Source organism: Lepidochelys kempii, chromosome 1 (assembly GCF_965140285.1).
Source record: "Lepidochelys kempii isolate rLepKem1 chromosome 1, rLepKem1.hap1, whole genome shotgun sequence".
Classification (NCBI taxonomy): Eukaryota; Metazoa; Chordata; order Testudines; family Cheloniidae; genus Lepidochelys; species Lepidochelys kempii.
In genome coordinates this window covers 307445432-307462582 of record NC_136380.1, presented here as the reverse complement: position 1 = coordinate 307462582, position 17151 = coordinate 307445432, and the positions used below count along the sequence as shown (strand labels likewise).

At 46.4% G+C, this 17151-nt stretch overlaps 1 protein-coding gene across 19 annotated transcripts in view; it reads left to right on the top strand.

The window, feature by feature from the left end:
* Positions 1 to 17151, top strand: part of ANKRD26 (ankyrin repeat domain 26) — a 189839-nt gene that overhangs the window by 64411 nt on the left and 108277 nt on the right. For all 19 annotated transcript variants that reach the window (XR_012156802.2, XR_012156803.2, XR_012156804.2 and 16 more), the window contains one exon: positions 3838 to 4095. Coding sequence is in view for 16 of the 19 variants with exons in the window: in XM_073328178.2 (XP_073184279.2) it covers positions 3838 to 4095 (258 nt within the window). In the remaining 3 variants the exon portion in view is untranslated. The remainder of the gene's footprint in view (positions 1 to 3837; positions 4096 to 17151) is intronic.

Here is a 17151-nt window from a genome sequence, read left to right as displayed (position 1 = left end):
GGGATCTTCATTGTCTCTGCCTGACGACCAGGCTGGTCAGACAAACAAATACATATTCCTTTGTCCTGGACAGACTGGGTTATGCATTGTTGGTCAAACATGTTTTAAGAACATAATTCTAGAATGTATTTATAACTCTTTGTACACACTATACATATACTACACAATGATTTGGGGGGCCAGGTGTTCCCAGTTGTATATTATTCCTTACATGTGGTACCTTTTAGAGACAAATTATGACAACAGTGTGTAAGGTTTAGTGAGTACGTCAGGCCTGACAAAAGTTGCTGACACAGAGTAGTGAACCACCAATGGGCATTTTTGTCACACCTCCCCCCTGACATTGATGCAGTACAATTAGCCATTCCTTAGGCGTTGGTCCTAAATCCCCCTGAGCCCAGGTTACGGGTCACCTTTTCCCCTCCTTACTCATCCATATTTCCCCAGCAGTTGCTGCACACCCATCTGGGTCACTTTGGCCAAAGGATTCCAAGAGCATGAAACCAGATCTTACCACCCTGACTCTGCCATGCTCCCAGAGGAATCTTGGCCCACAGCTATTTACGTAGCTCTACTAGTGATTCATCACTCCCAGCAGAGTTTGGGTCACAACACCTTCCAGCTGTGCCTCAGTTTCCCTGCTTTCAGTGGAGTGCTGGCTCATAGCTATTAACCTATCTGTGCTAGGGTCCTACCACTTCTAGCAGAACTTGGGCCACAGCACCTTTTAGCTGTGCCACAGACACACATAACACTGACTCAATTTCCCCAGTGAGGGTTTATACCCCTAATCACTGAGTGTGGTCATGGCAGGTTTGTACCTTAGCCCTTGGGCTCAACCTTGTTATATCATCACAGAAAGTAGCACATCAGGAAAAAAACACTTCCCATGTTCACATGGTCGGAATAACATTTAGTGTCCATAGTGACTCAGGCTACAAGCGGAGTAACGAGGTCCACAATACACCTGTCTGTGTGCTAGCACCTGATCAGGCACATCATTATGTCCTTCCTCCAAGTTTCATTTGTGTGATTTACCCCCCTCTTCTGTTCAAGCCACCTATGTTTGTCCTGGTCAGTAAGCTTCTGTTGCTCCAGCTCTGTCTCCTCACTCTGACACACTTTGAGGTTTGTGGTGAGAAACTTATTTGAAGAAAAGACTAGTTTAAGTTGAAATTCAGTTGTAGAAGCATATTTTTACTTGTTATTTTTTGTAGCCGTTTCTAACCTTGTTCCTTATACTTGGTATCACTTAAACCAGGGATCGGCAACCTTTGGCACGCGACGTGTCAGGGAAATCTGCTGGCGGGCCGGGGCGGTTTGTTTACCTGCAGTGTCTGCAGGTTCGGCCGATTGCAGCTCCCACTGGCCGCGGTTTGCAGCGGATTTCCCTGACGGGCCGCATGCCAAAGGTTGCCAATCACTGACTTAAACCTATGTCTCTTTGTTAATAAGCTTGTTTTACATTTGCCATAAACCAGCTCAGTGCTTTGCTTGTTTGTCAACTCCAGTTAAGTTAATAAGTAGGGCTGTCGATTAATCGCAGTTAACTCACTTGATTAACTCAAAAAATTACTCATGATTAATGCAAGTATTTGTAATAAAAATAACTATAAAGTGAGCACCATACACTTTGTATTGTGTGCTGTAATTGAAATCAATATATTTGAAATGTAGAAAACAGCCAAAAATATTTAAATAAATGGTATTCTACTACTGTTTAACAGCGCGATTAATTTTTTTAATCACTTGACAGCCCTATTAATAAGCTGCTGTGTACTGTCTCTTTAAAGGAGCAGCAAACTTGATAAGATTTGTGAATGCCACGGTAAGAGGGTCTGAGCACTATAGAGAAAAATGTTTTGGGGGCAGAACTCAGGGCTGAAAAGATTTTCGATGTCCCCTGTAAAGTGTAATTGGGCAGTAGAATCCAGGGTGTGACCTGCTTGCTTGTATGCTAGCTGTTGGTGTCAGGGCTGTGAGCCACAACAGCATAACATTTAAGGTACCCAGAGTTCCAAGGCAGGTGTTGACTGAACCCTTTACTGGCTTGGATGACCCCCAAATGATCACAGATATTACTTTTCCATATTGCTTCCCTAGATACTGATTTTCAAATCATATCTGTTTTTAGAATATGGGGCTTTCAGAGCATAGATAAATATTCCAGCATGGATTCACCAAGGGAAGGTCATGCCTGACTAATCTAATCGCCTTCTATGATGAGGTTACTGGTTCTGTGGATGAAGGGAAAGCAGTGGATGTATTGTTTCTTGACTTTAGCAAAGCTTTTGACACGGTCTCCCACAGTATTCTTGTCAGCAAGTTAAAGAAGTATGGGCTGGATGAATGCACTATAAGGTGGGTAGAAAGTTGGCTAGATTGTCGGGCTCAACGGGTAGTGATCAATGGCTCCATGTCTAGTTGGCAGCCGGTGTCAAGTGGAGTGCCCCAGGGGTCGGTCCTGGGGCTGGTTTTGTTCAATATCTTCATAAATGATCTGGAGGATGGTGTGGATTGCACTCTCAGCAAATTTGCGGATGATACTAAACTAGGAGGAGTGTTAGATACGATGGAGGGCAGGGTTAGGATACAGAGGGACCTAGACAAATTGGAGGATTGGGCCAAAAGAAATCTGATGAGGTTCAATAAGGATAAGTGCAGAGTCCTGCACTTAGGACGGAAGAACCCAATGCACCGCTACAGACTAGGGACCGAATGGCTAGGCAGCAGTTCTGCAGAAAAGGACCTAGGGGTGACAGTGGACGAGAAGCTGGATATGAGTCAACAGTGTGCCCTTGTTGCCAAGAAGGCCAATGGCATTTTGGGATGTATAAGTAGGGGCATAGCGAGCAGATCGAAGGACGTGATCGTCCACCTCTATTCGACATTGGTGAGGCCTCATCTGGAGTACTGTGTCCAGTTTTGGGCCCCACACTACAAGAAGGATGTGGATAAATTGGAGAGAGTCCAGCGAAGGGCAACAAAAATGATTAGGGGTCTGGAACACATGACTTATGAGGAAAGGAGGGAACTGGGATTGTTTAGTCTGCAGAAGAGAAGAATGAGGGGGGATTTGATAGCTGCTTTCAACTACCTGAGAGGTGGTTCCAGAGAGGATGGTTCTAGACTATTCTCAGTGGTAGAAGAGGACAGGACAAGGAGTAATGGTCTCAAGTTGCAGTGGGGGAGGTTTAGGTTGGATATTAGGAAAAACTTTTTCACTAGGAGGGTGGTGAAACACTGGAATGCGTTACCTAGGGAGGTGGTAGAATCTCCTTCCTTAGAAGTTTTTAAGGTCAGGCTTGACAAAGCCCTGGCTGGGATGATTTAATTGGGGATTGGTCCTGCTTTGAGCAGGGGGTTGGACTAGATGACCTCCTGAGGTCCCTTCCAACCCTGATATTCTATGATTCTATGATCCCTTTCCCATAGTGTTTTTACGCAAATAAAATAATCAGTTCCTTTTTCACTCTGGAGTCACTGCAAGAATCCCTCTGTAAAGAACCCTTATTTCTTAGGAAGGAAATCTCAGTTCAGAAAGGAAAAAAAAATGATCTCTCCCCTTAATCATAAGATAGCATCAAAAAGAATGTTTTGTGGCTTGCTAAGGTACACACAAACTATTTTCTGTTAGAGTAATAGTCGCTGGATGTGCACAGATTGCCTTGAGATGTGTCTAAGTGGTTTTGATACTGTTGGGATAACTCTGACCTGTACATGTGCATCTGAGGGTAGAAAGATGCAGTCTGCTATATGGTGGATAACTGAGTATGCTACTAGAATTTAGCATTACTGTCTGCATTTTAATTCTTTTAAATCTGATATTCTTTTCAGATGTATCAGACTGGGATTCTACTAGCATTTCACTTAAAAATTTACCAGGTACTAAAAGCCCCAACGTTTTGACATTTGGGAATCCTTCATCTTTACTACCAATGTTAACAGCAAAGGATGATGCAGCAGCCACAGCTTCTGAAGTTATTCCTCCAAGATTAGAAGAAATGTCAAAACCTCAAACTGTGACTGCACCAGAAAATACCCATTTATATTCTCTCCAAAAACAACTCCTGCCAGTAATACTAAAAAGCAAAGGTATTTGTTTGTTTGATATAATCTGTTATAATTTTTTCTTAGTTACAATTACTGTGGAAGAACTTATTTGAAAACTAAAATTTGGGGAGTGGAAGACCTTTGTGATCCTTCTATCTTGTCCTTTCCACTCTCTCTGTACCTTAATTTGGCGTGAGGAAGTGTGCCTGCATCCCATTTTCAGACATCACAAAGTCCCATTTAAATTCAGTGGAACTTAAGACTTGTCTTCACTACAGCTGCTGGTCGATCTAAGATACGCAATTTGAGTTAAGTTAGTAGCATAACTCAAGTCGACATAACTCAAGTCTACTTACCGCGGGGTCCACACTACGCTGTGTCAACAGGAGCCACTCTCCCACCGACATTGCTTCTGCCTCTCGTTGAGGTGGAGTATAGTTATTGATGGGAGAGCGCTCTCCCATCAATTTAGCGCAGTGGTGGGCAACCTGTGGCCCATCAGGGTAATCAGATTGCGGGCTGTGAGACATTTTGCTGACATTGACCATCCACAGGCACAGCCCTCTGCAGCTCCCAGAGGCCAAGGTTCATCATTCCTGGCCAATGGGAGTTGCAAGAAGCAGCGGCCGGCACGTCCTTGCGGCCCGCCGCTTCCTGCAGCTCCCATTAGCCGGGAACGGTGAACCGCGGCCACTGGGAGCTGCGGGAGGCCATGCCTGTGGATGGTCAATGTCAGCAGAATATCTCGATAACCGCTGCATTTGTTGCAGCAGCACTGATTTAGCTCCATAGCGAAGACAAGACTCCTAAGAATCCTAACTCTCCTAGGTGCTTTTGAAAATGTTTCTCTTAATCACTATACTCTTTTTATATTGTTTTTCCCTTATATATGTCTCATTGTTGCACAGTTATTCCTGTAATTGTTTTGGTAAGCTGTTTCACATACTGATTGTCTTTGCATTGTTGATATGTTTTAAAAATTGTCTTTGACTCCGAGTTTCTCAGTTTATATTCGCCAAAAGAAAAGGAGTACTTGTGGCACCTTAGAGACTAACCAATTTATTTGAGCATAATCAAGGTGGGCCATTTCCAGCACAAATCCAGGTTTTCTCCCCACCCTCCCCAACAAACCCACTCTCCTGTTGGTAATAGCTTAGCTAAAGTGATCGCTCTCCTTACAATGTGTATGATAATCAAGGTGGGCCATTTCCAGCACAAATCCAGGGTTTAACAAGAATGTCTGAGGAACGGAGAGGTTGGGGGGGTAGGAAAAAATGGACACAAATCAGATGTCAAGAATTATAACATTCATAAACCAGTCGGAGAACACTTCAACCTCTCTGGTCACGCGATTACAGACATGAAAGTTGCGATATTACAACAGAAAAACTTCAAAACCAGACTCCCGCGAGAGACTGCTGAATTGGAATTTGCAAATTGGATACAATTAACTTAGGCTTGAATAGAGACTGGGAGTGGCTAAGTCATTATGCAAGGTAACCTATTTCCCCTTGTTTTTTCCTACCCCTCCCCCCCGTTCCTCAGACGTTCTTGTTAAACCCTGGATTTGTGCTGGAAATGGCCCACCTTGATTATCACACACATTGTAAGGAGAGTGATCACTTTAGATAAGCTATTACCAGCAGGAGAGTGGGGTGGGGGGAAGAAAACCTTTTGTAGTGATAAACACCCATTTTTTCATGGTTTGTGTGTATAAAAACATCTTCTGTATTTTCCACAGTATGCATCCGATGAAGTGAGCTGTAGCTCACAAAAGCTTATGCTCAAATAAATTGGTTAGTCTCTAAGGTGCCACAAGTACTCCTTTTCTTTTCGCGAATACAGACTAACACGGCTGTTACTCTGAAATCAGTTTATATTTGAGTCACGTTATTCTAAAGTTTGACACCAACTCAAAAATATAGCTGCAAGTCATTTATAAACAAGAGGCTTTGGACATGAACCTTTCTTCTGGATGGTGATGATGAGGATAACATTCTGGGTTGGGAGTGGTGGAGGAGAAAACTCTGACACAAAGATGCATCAGACCTGATTCGCCTCAGGAAAGAAGCCCAGCTACTTGAAACAGTGCCTGGGAGATGAGCATGATGTAGTTGTGTATTAGGTCTACTTGGAGAATTGTGACGCTTCATGGAAAGAACATAATGACCCCTGCTTTGAGGTTGCTATTATTAAGCTGTAAACGAGCATGGAAAAAACTAAGACCTTTAAAGTCAGAATACTGTAAAAAAAATAACTTTACTGTTCCAACAACAGGATCTCATTTCTCACTGGTAAGCAGTTGGTTTTCCAGTAACTTCATTACACAAAACGTAGAAAGACAGAAAAATATTGAAAAGAAACATACAAGACAATGAATATCAAAAGATAGTAATAGTGTTCCTAGCTATCCTGTAATGGAAAATACCCAGTATTTAACTTTTTTACTATTTTAGGACTATACACTGTCACCTTTCCACTTAAAATTGATAATAATAGTCAAGTCCCTACTAGACTTTGCAGTATGTCTGGCACTTCACCCTTTTCAGGATAAAACCTCTGCCTGGGGTAGAGTTCTTTTTAAAAAAAAATTGGTTGATTTGTTTTTGTTGGGTTCTTTTCACTTACAAGGGGGAGTCAGAGTTGTGGTTGCCATTATGATGGAAAAGTCTTTTTGAAGAGCAGGGTTTGCAGTGTTTCCTAAAAACAGTAAGGCATTGGATTCACTAAGGGCTTGTCTACATGGGAAGTTAGGGACCAGCAAGGTAGGGTTTGGATTTACTGTACACTAGCTACTCTATACTAACTCTCCGTCTGCCCTCTTACTGTGTACTGAAAATACCTTTGTGCACTTGAGCTTAGTCCACTTTAAAGTGTTCTAAGCTAAACTGCCTAAGGGCACTCTTAGACCCAATCTGCATTATGAAGTAGAGCTGTGATTCCCAGCAAGTGTACACATACTTGCGCTAGCTAACACAAAGTGTAGTTGTGGTAGCATGGGCAGTGGCAGCACAGCTTAGCCATGCCGACCGTATACCCACTGGTTTCAGGTGAAAGATTGTTCTGTAGCTGGATTCCCTGAACTGAGAATGTCCTGCCCCCAATACTTACATGCTTAGTCCTGGGTTTTGTGATCTGCAATGTCCCACAGGAGTACAGCTGTCTGAGCAGTTGATGGATTGCAGTTTGGTCTTTCACGTAACTGGGGTTTGATCCATTAATCACTCTAAGGATTGGGACAAAAGCCACAAACTGTCGTTGGAGGCTGACTGAGAGGACTTGAACATGGGCCTGATGTTTTTACAGCAACCTAATAGAGAAGGTGCAACTTTATTTCCTGATGTGGAATAAATGGGGTTATTCTTTGAGGCACTTGAGAGAATCCTGTAAGGTTGATAAGATACCAGCCCAGAATACTTCTAAAGGATTTCTCCTTCAAGCAATTTCCTCACTATCCACTATCTCTCCAGTGGATGCTGAGATTTGGTATTGGTTCAGTCCTAGCAGCCCTTCAGGCTCAGCAAATGTGCTTCACCAGTTATCTTGCAAAGATTTATGCCATTCACAAAGCAAGGCTTCAGCCTGTTGTTGCACCAAATTGGTTACTTCGGGGGGAATTATGTACCAAAAAATTAAATATTCTGCACACAATATTTGAAAAATCTGCATATTTTATTTGTCAAAATAAATCATGACAGTTTGAACTATTTTGGTAATTTATTTCAAAATATCTGTCAAGTATGTCTGTAACAACAAAAGAAACAAAAAAAAAGATTCTTGTAATTTTTTTTTGACAAATAGATTCCTTACTAGGCATATTAATACAGAACTTTGTGTAATTCATTTAAATTACCATACAGAACTGTATTTCCTGCACCTGTCAGAAGAGTGCAAAGGCTTGGGGGAGTCAGGGGTAACAGAGGAGCTGAGGGAGAGGGAAGGAGCCTAGGAGTAAACCTGGAGGGTGCTGGATGTAGATGTGGTGTTTGACACCATCTGTGTAGGCACTGTCATTACTAAAACAACCATGTCTAAATACCTGTCTAATACTGTATTACTGCTGTGACTGGGCAGGTCTGCAGTCACATCATGAACATGGCCCTCATTGAGGCAGAATAGCTCTGATTGCCAACCTAAGATGTGTTGTACTAGCAGATATGTTCAAAGCAGTCACATGGTCATCTGTGAATACTTCTGCAAAGCACTGTTGATTAAGATCACTGGTTCTCAGCCAGGGGTGTGTGTACTTCTGGGGGTACTTAGAAGTCTTCCAGCGGGGACATCAACTCATCTAGATATTTGCTTAGTTTTACAACGGGCTACATCAAAATCACTAGCGAAGTCTGTACAAACTAAAATTTCGTACAGACAACAATGACTTGTTTATACTGCTCTATATACTATATACGGAAATGTAAGTACAATAGTTATATTCCAATTGGTTTATTTTATAACTGTATGATAAAAATGAGAACATAAGCAATTTTTCAGTAATAGTGTGCTGTGACACTTTTGTATTTTATGTCTGAGTTTTTAAGCAAGTAGTTTTTTTAAGTGAAGTGTAACTTCGGGGTGTGCAAGACAAATTAGACTCCTACAAGGGGTACAGTAGTCTGGAAAGGTTGAGGACCACTGGTTTAGATTCTGTTTAAGGAGAGGAATCACAGTACATCTTTCAGTCTTCAGAACCTGTTTTTGAAAAGGGTTCCAAAACATTCCTATAGAGATCTTTTTTTTCCAGTTGTCTCTTACTTGAATTGGCCATTTTTTGAAATTCTTAGGAACATTGGAATTGCCATATGAGATGTGGCTAGTACCAGATGCTTGGGAGACTCCCAAAGTGGATAATTATTCTGTAAATAGAGTGGATTAATTTTAATCAAAGTAATTTTAAATATTTGATTTTAATCTTGTTTTGCATTTGTACTTTTTAGTTCTTCTTCCAGTGATTGCTCATGTGTATTCCACAATAGGTGTGCGTGCTCGCCACATGCAAGTTTTTCCCCTAGCAGTACCCGTAGTGGGGGGGAGCGCCCTCCGCGACCCCCGGAGTGGCACCTGCCTGGCGCAGTATAAGGGGAGCTGCGTGCTCCCCCCACCCTCAGTTCTTTCTTGCCACCAGTGAAGGTGTGTTGGAACTGCTCAGCTCCAGCTTTGCTGTAGCTCATCCCCAGAACTATTCGTTCATTCAGCATTAGTACCTATAGTTAGTTAGCTGTTTAGTTAGCCAGTGAGCCCGGGCCGGGGCATGCCCCGTGCCCCGGGGTTTAAGTTGTGCGGCTCTTGTAGGCGTTCTATGCCAAGAAGTGACCCATATGCAGACTGTTTGCACTGCTTGGGAGAAACCCATATTAGCGAAAGGTGCAAGATTTGCAAGTCGTTTAAGCCTTGGACCAAAAGAGAAAGGGACATTAGGCTCCGGGCCATCCTGATGGAGTCAGCGCTGACCCCAACCCCGGCACGCTGCTCCGAACCGGCACCGCGGTACGCGGTGACCCTCTGGTGCCATTGACCAGTCGGCACCGGTCCCCGTCCATGGGGCATGCCAAGCGGGCCGGGAAGACTCCCTCTTCGCAGTGGCACTGAGGGAAGTCTGGGACAGAGGCTAGGCCCATATTGGGCAGGCCTCGATCCCCACCGGGCCCCAGGCCTCCGACTCACGTTGAGCAGAGTAGCCCAGCCCCTTCGGAACTGGCCTCTCTGGATGTCCGGATGCCACCTGAAGCCCTCCAGGCAGCCTGGGACATTATGTCCATGCTGGTGCCCGGAGCACCGCCGATGTTGGCCCTGCGCTCCAGAGGCAAGCCGCCGCTGGGATCTCTGCAGTCGCCTCCATTCCGGTACTGATCTCGGTTGAGGAAACATTCCTGACGCTGATCACCGCCCAGTGATCGCTCGGGGCAGAGTCCATGTGGATTGCCCTCGACGCCGACCAGACTGTCTGGCTGGGTTCCAGCCGGCTGGGACTCGTGCCACTACTCATCCTCAAGGAGCGAATATCGGCGGGACCGTGGCAGGTGTCGCAATCGGTCCTTGTCTCGGAGAGGGTACCACAGTCGATCACGGCACAGTCGTTGACACCATTCCCACTTGGAGTCCCGCTCCAAGTCTCTGCCAAGACATCGCAGGCCTGTGTGTCGATCGCTAGCGTTTCGCTGTCGCGGGTCTGCCCGTCAAGACCGTTCGCAGAGCAGTTGTTACCGCCCGTACCGGTCCTCCATGTCGAGATTGCGGTCCCGTGGCTGTCATAGATCCCAGCACCGCTGCTCCTCCCAGTCCAGAGACAGCAGCAGATCTTACACCAGCCCGGCCTCCATTTGTAGCTTTCCTTCGATGGGCCAGGCCGGCCAACCCGAACAGCCGGCCCCGCCGATGCCACAGCAGGTGCAGTGGCACCGAGCGTCGTGGCCAGCCCAATGGTACCAGTGGGCACTGTGGCCTCCAGCGCAGCTCTCAGTGGGAGCTCGCTTGGTGGCCGGAGCTTCGGAGGCACCGTCGGCCTCCCTCTCCAGACCCCCGAGAAAGGAGGCGGTGGGACATGCGTCCTCAGGACTGTGCCCGGAGTCCGACCACGTGGTGGATCCTCCGGTGCAGGCCTACACCCTGCACCGGCCTCTTCGCCCCACCCGGAGGAGGCGATTGCGGCCCCGCCCCGCTCCGTCCTGCAGGAGGACTTCAGCGCACAACGAGAACTCTTAGAGAGGGTGGCAGCAAGCCTCCACCTTCAGGCAGAGGAGATGGAGGAGCCCTCAGACTCCCTGTTTAACATGTTGTCCCTATCAGCACCAGGTAGGGTGGCCTTGCCTCTCCATGAAGGAGTGGCTAAGATTTCAAATGCCCTGTGGCAAACACCGGCCTCGTTGGCCTCCATCTCTAAAAAGGCAGAACGCAAGTACTTTGTACCCATTAAGGGGCATGAGTACTTGTATACCCACCGGGCGCCCAACTCCCTGGTGGTCGAGTCGGTCAACCACAGGGAACAGCAGGGTCAGCCAGTCCCGACCCCAAAGAACAAAGACTCTTAGAGACTAGACCCTTTCAGAAGGAAAGTTTATTCATCTTCGAGCTTCCAGTTACAAGTGGCAAACCATCAGGCTCTCCTGGGCCGGTACGAATTGAATCTATGGGGCTCCCTGCCCAAGTTTGAGGACTCCCTCCAGGAGTGTGATAGGAAGGAGTTCAAGGCGCTAGCGGAGGAAGGGGCAAAGGCTGTTAGGGCGTCCCTGCAGGCAGCCTAGGATGCTGCGGACACGGCCACACGATCAATGGCCTTTGTGGTGTCCATGAGACAGGCGTCATGGCTCCTGCTCTCTGGGCTGTCCAGGGAGGCACAGTCTTCCATGCAGGATTTCCCGTTCGATGGGAGCTCTCTTTGCAAAGCTCTCTTTGCAAAGGAAACAGATACAAGGCTGAATGGCATGAAAGACTCCTGCACGACCCTCCAGACTCTGGGCTTCTGGGTCCCGACTCCGGCAAAACCTAAGTTCAAGCCACAGCAGACTCCTGCCCAGGCCGCCCTCCCAAAGTATGAGGCCGCCCATAAGATACAGCAGGACTATAAGAGACGCCCTCAGAGGCAGTCCCAGCCGGCCCCCCAGCCTGAATCCTCCAAGGGCAGGCAGGTGGGGAAAAGGCTTTTTTGACAGGATGCTCGGCCCCCACCCCCAGTCCTCATCAGGGATCCACCCCCAATAAAGCTTCCCTTCTCCAACCAGTTGGGTGCTTTCCTCCCAGAATGGTCGTGGCTAACCTTGGACCAATGGGTTCTCAACACCATCTCCTGGGGTTACACCCTCCAGTTTACTTCCTCCCTGCCCAACCACCCCCCGTCCCCTTTGGGGGACCCCTCGCACAAAGCTCTGCTCGAGCAGGAGGTGGGGCGACTCCCAGGTCTAGGAGCGATAGAGGCGGTGCCCGAGGAGTTCATGGGCAAGGGGTATTACTCCTGTTATTTCCTTATCCCGAAGGCCAAAGGGGGGCTCAGGCCCATCTTGGACCTCCGAGGTCTGAACTGGTACATGGGTGAAGCTCAAGTTCCTCATGGTCTCCCTGGCCTCCGTCATCCCCTTCCTGGATCCCGGGGACTGGTACGCTGCCCTTGAGCAAGAGGTTGCGTACTTCCACATCCACATATTCAAGGGGCACAGGCGCTTCCTCCATTTCGTGGTGGGACAGAATCATTACCAATTCATGGTCCTCCCGTTTGGTCTGTCCACTGCCCCCAGGGTATTTACAAAATGCATGTCGGTGGCAGCGGCCGACCTCAGACGGTGGGGGGTCCAGATATTTTCCCTATCTGGATGATTGGCTTGTCAAGGGCACCTCCCGGTCGCAGGTGAGGGATCACGTGGCTCTCCTCCTGTCCACATGCACCGCTTTGGGCCTGTTGGTAAACAACACCAAATCCACGTTAGTCCCGGTCCAACGCATAAAGTTTATCGGGGCACTCCTGGACGCAGTGTCAGCCAGTGCCTCTCTCCCGCCAGACAGATTCGAGACCCTGAAAGGTCTCATTGACTCGGTCACAGGGTTCCCGGTGACAACAGCCAGGGTTTGCCTACAACTCTTGTGTCACATGTCGGCGTGCACATACGTGGTCCATTATGCCAGACTCAGGATGAGGCCCCTCCAGCTCTGGTTGGCCTCTAAGTTCTCCCAGGCCACGGTCAGGATGGTCAAGGTCCTCACAGTGCCAGACTCTGTGATCACCTCCCTACGGTGGTGGTCCGCCCCAAACAACATGCTCCAAGGGGTCCTGTTAAGGGACAGGGCCCCATCATTGGAGCTGGTGTCTGATGCGTCGGACCTGGGTTTGGGGGCCCATGTGGGGAACTTCCAGACCCAAGGCCTGTGGTTGGCTCAAAACCTGACCTTACATATAAACGTCAAGGAGCTCAGGGCAGTGCGACTGACTTGTATGGCCTTCCGCTCGCACCTCAAGGGCAAGGTAGTCAGGGTCCTCATGGACAACACGGCCTCAATGTTCTATATCAACAGGCAAGGCGGGGCCTGATCCTCTGCTGCGAAGCCCTCAGGCTGTGGGACTTCTGTATAGCCCACGACATCCACCTGAAGGCCTTCCACCTGCCGGGAGCCTGGAACAAGAGGGCACATTGCTTGCGCAGGGACTTTTCCTCTCAACTCGAGAGGTCCCTCCACCTGGAAGTGGCCCACTGGCTCTTCTGAAGGTGGGGAACTCCCCAGGTGGACCTGTTCGTGACTCGGCAGAACGAGCGATGGCCCCAGTTCTGCTCCGGGGGGGGGAGGGGGTGCCTGGGGAGTGGCACTATCTCCAATGCCTTTCTCCTGTCCTGATCAGGCTGGTTTCTCTACGCCTTTTCCCCATTCTCTCTAATCATCAGGGTCCTGGAGAAGATAAAAACAGACAAGGCCCGGGTCCTCCTGATTGCCCCGGCGTGGCCCAGGCAGCATTGGTACGGGACCCTCACAGGCCTGACGGTAGCTCCACCACTGGACCAACTCTCTCAGGACCAGGGCCGTCTCCTCCACCCCAACCTGGCGGCGCATCACCTCACGGCGTGGCTGCTCAGTGGTTAGGTGGAGAGGAAAGAACACGCTCAGAACAGGTTCAGTGCGTCCTCCTCAAAAGTAGACGGCCTTCCACTTGCCGCGCTTATTTGGCAAAGTGGTCCCAGTTTTCTAGGTGGACGGCGGACCAGGGTATCTCCCTAGCGACTGCCCTAATCCATCTTATCCTTGATTACCTCCTCCACCTCAGGGCCCAGGGCCTGGCGCCCTCGCCAGTCAAGGTGCACTTGGCAGCCATATCAGCCTTCCATCCGCCGGTGCAAGGGCACATGGTATTTTCCCATGCTTTGACTGGCCAGTTCCTTAAGGGTTTGGACTGCCTTTTTCTGTATTCTACACCCCTGGTCCCACAGTGGGACCTAAACCTGGTGTTGGCTCGTCTCACGGGGCCCCCGTTTGAACCACTGGCCATGTGCTCCTGGTCTTATCTCTCGTGAAAGGTGGCCTTCCTGGTTGCAATCACATCTGCCAGATGAGTCTCGGAGCTCAGGGCCCTGACCTCTGAGCCACCGTAGACAGTCTTTCATAAAAACCAGGTCCAGGTCCAGCTCCACCCACACCCCGCGTTCCTCCTGAAGGTGGTCTCTGCCTACCACATGGATCAGGATATTTTTCTACCGGTCCTCTGCTGCAAGCCTCACTCATCCAGTGAGGAGTGCCGTCTCCACACGCTCAATGTGTGGTGGGCTCTGGCTTTCTACCTTGAGCGGACCAAGCCATTCAGAAAGTCCTTGCAACTGTTTGTCGCCTCAGCTGAGCACGCGAGAGGTCAGCCGATTTCCACTCTGCAGCTTTCCAATCGGATCACTTCATGCATCCATTCCTGTTATGAGCTAGCAGGTGTCCCCCCGCCACCCATTGTGAGGACACACTTGACTCAGGCGCAGGCCTCGTCGGCTGCCTTCATGGCCCGCGTCCCCATCCAGGACATTTGTAGGGCCGCCACGTGGTCTTTGGTTCACACGTTCACCTCGCACTATGCTATCGTCCCCCAAACCAGGGATGACGCCGGGTTGGGCAGGGCTGTCCTCCGTCTTGGGAATTTGTGAACTCCTACCCACCTCCAACATATATAGCTTGGAATCACCTATTGTGGAATACACATGAGCAATCACTCGAAGAAGAAAAGACAGTTACCTTTTCTGTAACTGGTGTTCTTCGAGATGTGTTGCTCATGTCTATTCCACATCCCACCCTCCTTCCCCTCTGTCAGAGTTATCTGGCAAGAAGGAATTGAGGGTGGGGGGAGCGCGCAGCTCCCCTTATACCGCACCAGGCAGGCGCCACTCCAGGTGTCGTGGGGGGCACTCCCCACTATGGGTACTGTTAGGGGGAAAACTTCCGGCACCGGTGCACATGGCAAGCACACACACCTATTGTGGAATAGACATGAGCAACACATCTCGAAGAACACCAGTTATAGAAAAGGTAACTGTCTTTTCTTTTTCTAAAGAGCTATTGATTCTCATTAGTTGATAACCATTAAAACATGTTGATTTGCAACTAAATTATAGTCTTTTAGTTAAATTTGGTACCTCTTTTTGCTTACCAGACAGATACACTGTAGCTATACACATTTAAGCAATTACATTGCTTAACATTTATTAGATGCTTAATTTTTCCTTTTTTTTTTTCCTTATGGTAGGAAATGGTGATGTTTCTTATTTACTAGATTAATATTTTTACTCACAATTTGTTTCAATCTCTATTTGGATGGGAATTAGAATTCAATTAAAAATGCACAAACAATATTTAAATAATTACCTTCAGTGTGCTGGATACATTTTATAAAAACTGAATCAAAACATTTTGGTTTAAAACATTATCAAACCAAGGAATATTGTCTGTACTTCGTGAATTGAACTGATTGTTTCTGGTCACCATATCCTTTAAGATTTTGGTACTAGTAGAGCTCATCCTCTCTCACCTAATTTTTATTCTTACATTGGAAGAAAACAAGCTTTCCTGGTTTTTCAACTCCCAAATGGTTACTTAACTTTAAATGAGCTAGTCATTGAAATGAACTGTTTGAATAATCTTAAATGAAGAAAATATTCTCTCTGTCCCTGCTGTCAGACACTAGTTTAGCACTTCAACAAACTCTTGTTCCATGTGCTTGACCAGTTCTATAGTTTAGCTTTCTTTAAAACTTCAGAGCAGAAATGTACTGTTTAATATTTTTTATTTAATTGAATTATTTTAATAGATTATAGTAAATTTAGGCCTTGACGTAGGTTGTCATAATTTCAAATTTATTTTTAAATAGGTTTATTTTTAAAAAGAAAAATATATTTAGCTTAAACAATTTTATTTAAATAAAAACTAATTTTTTAATTTTAAAAATATTTTTTAAAATCCACTTTGTCTATAACATGTCTATAGGGGCAACTTCTCATTTACTCCAGACATCTTAGTTGTGGTGAACATTTGTGAGAGTGGAATTTTAACTGGTATGGTAAATTCCTCTCCACTGCCCTCCCTCTACTCCTGTATTTTCATATGAATTTTTATTTTAAATAGCATTCATTTTATTAATACAGCTGTTCACACACACACATGTATGCACCATTAAAGGATCATTAAAGTTGCAAAGTTAGATAATGCCAGAACTAAGGTTGTCCTGGTAACACTAATTCAGACTCCTTGTGCATATGTATCATGATACTTTCTGGAATTATGTGATGACATCATATTTTTTCCACAGGATGCCAGCCTCATTTAGTGCACACAGTGGTCAGTGTTCACGTAATGAGCAGCTATTCAATATTTTGTTTTCTCTTCACTGTTCATTGTGTGGCCCTAGGCATTATTTATTGTGCACTATTCAAATCTTGTTCTGAACACAGAATTATTAGTTGCCTCATAGGCTTTTCTATGGCTCTCATCACTGTAATTATTTGTGAAGCACTCATATTAATTGATCTTCATGACACTCTTGTGAGGTGAGGTGGTAGTATTATCCCTATTTTATGGACAGGGAACTGAGGCACAGAGAAATTAAGGTCAAAAGTATACACTAACTTTTGGATGCACGATTTGAAATGCCTAAGACCTGATTTTCAGTTTATTTCCGTTGCAGCTGTGAGGGCACAGCACTTCTGCAAATCAGGCTATAGGGTCTCAAGTTGGGGTCCAGAATATGAGGAACATACAATTAATGGCCATCTGTAAAAAGTTTGATTTAAGTGACTTGACTAGCATCACAGAGGAAGTCTATAGCAGAGGCATGGAGAGAATTCACTTCTTCAGGACAGCACTCAGGTATCTTAGCCATGAGACTGTTCTCTTTCTGTAATCCTATGCCTCATTCATAGGTTTTGAAGGATTGGATTTTTGTCAATAAATTTCAATTTCACCATGTGTATGCAAAACAATGAAAAAATATTTCCATTGATGAGAATCAAATCAAAGAAAAATGCTGTTTGAAAACTTCTTAGAGTTTGATTTAAAGATATTTGCTTTGTATATTTTGACATATGATGTTGACAGTTTATTTTTTAATGATTATAAAGCTTTAACTTTTTGAATCTCAGTGTCTGTCATTAAATA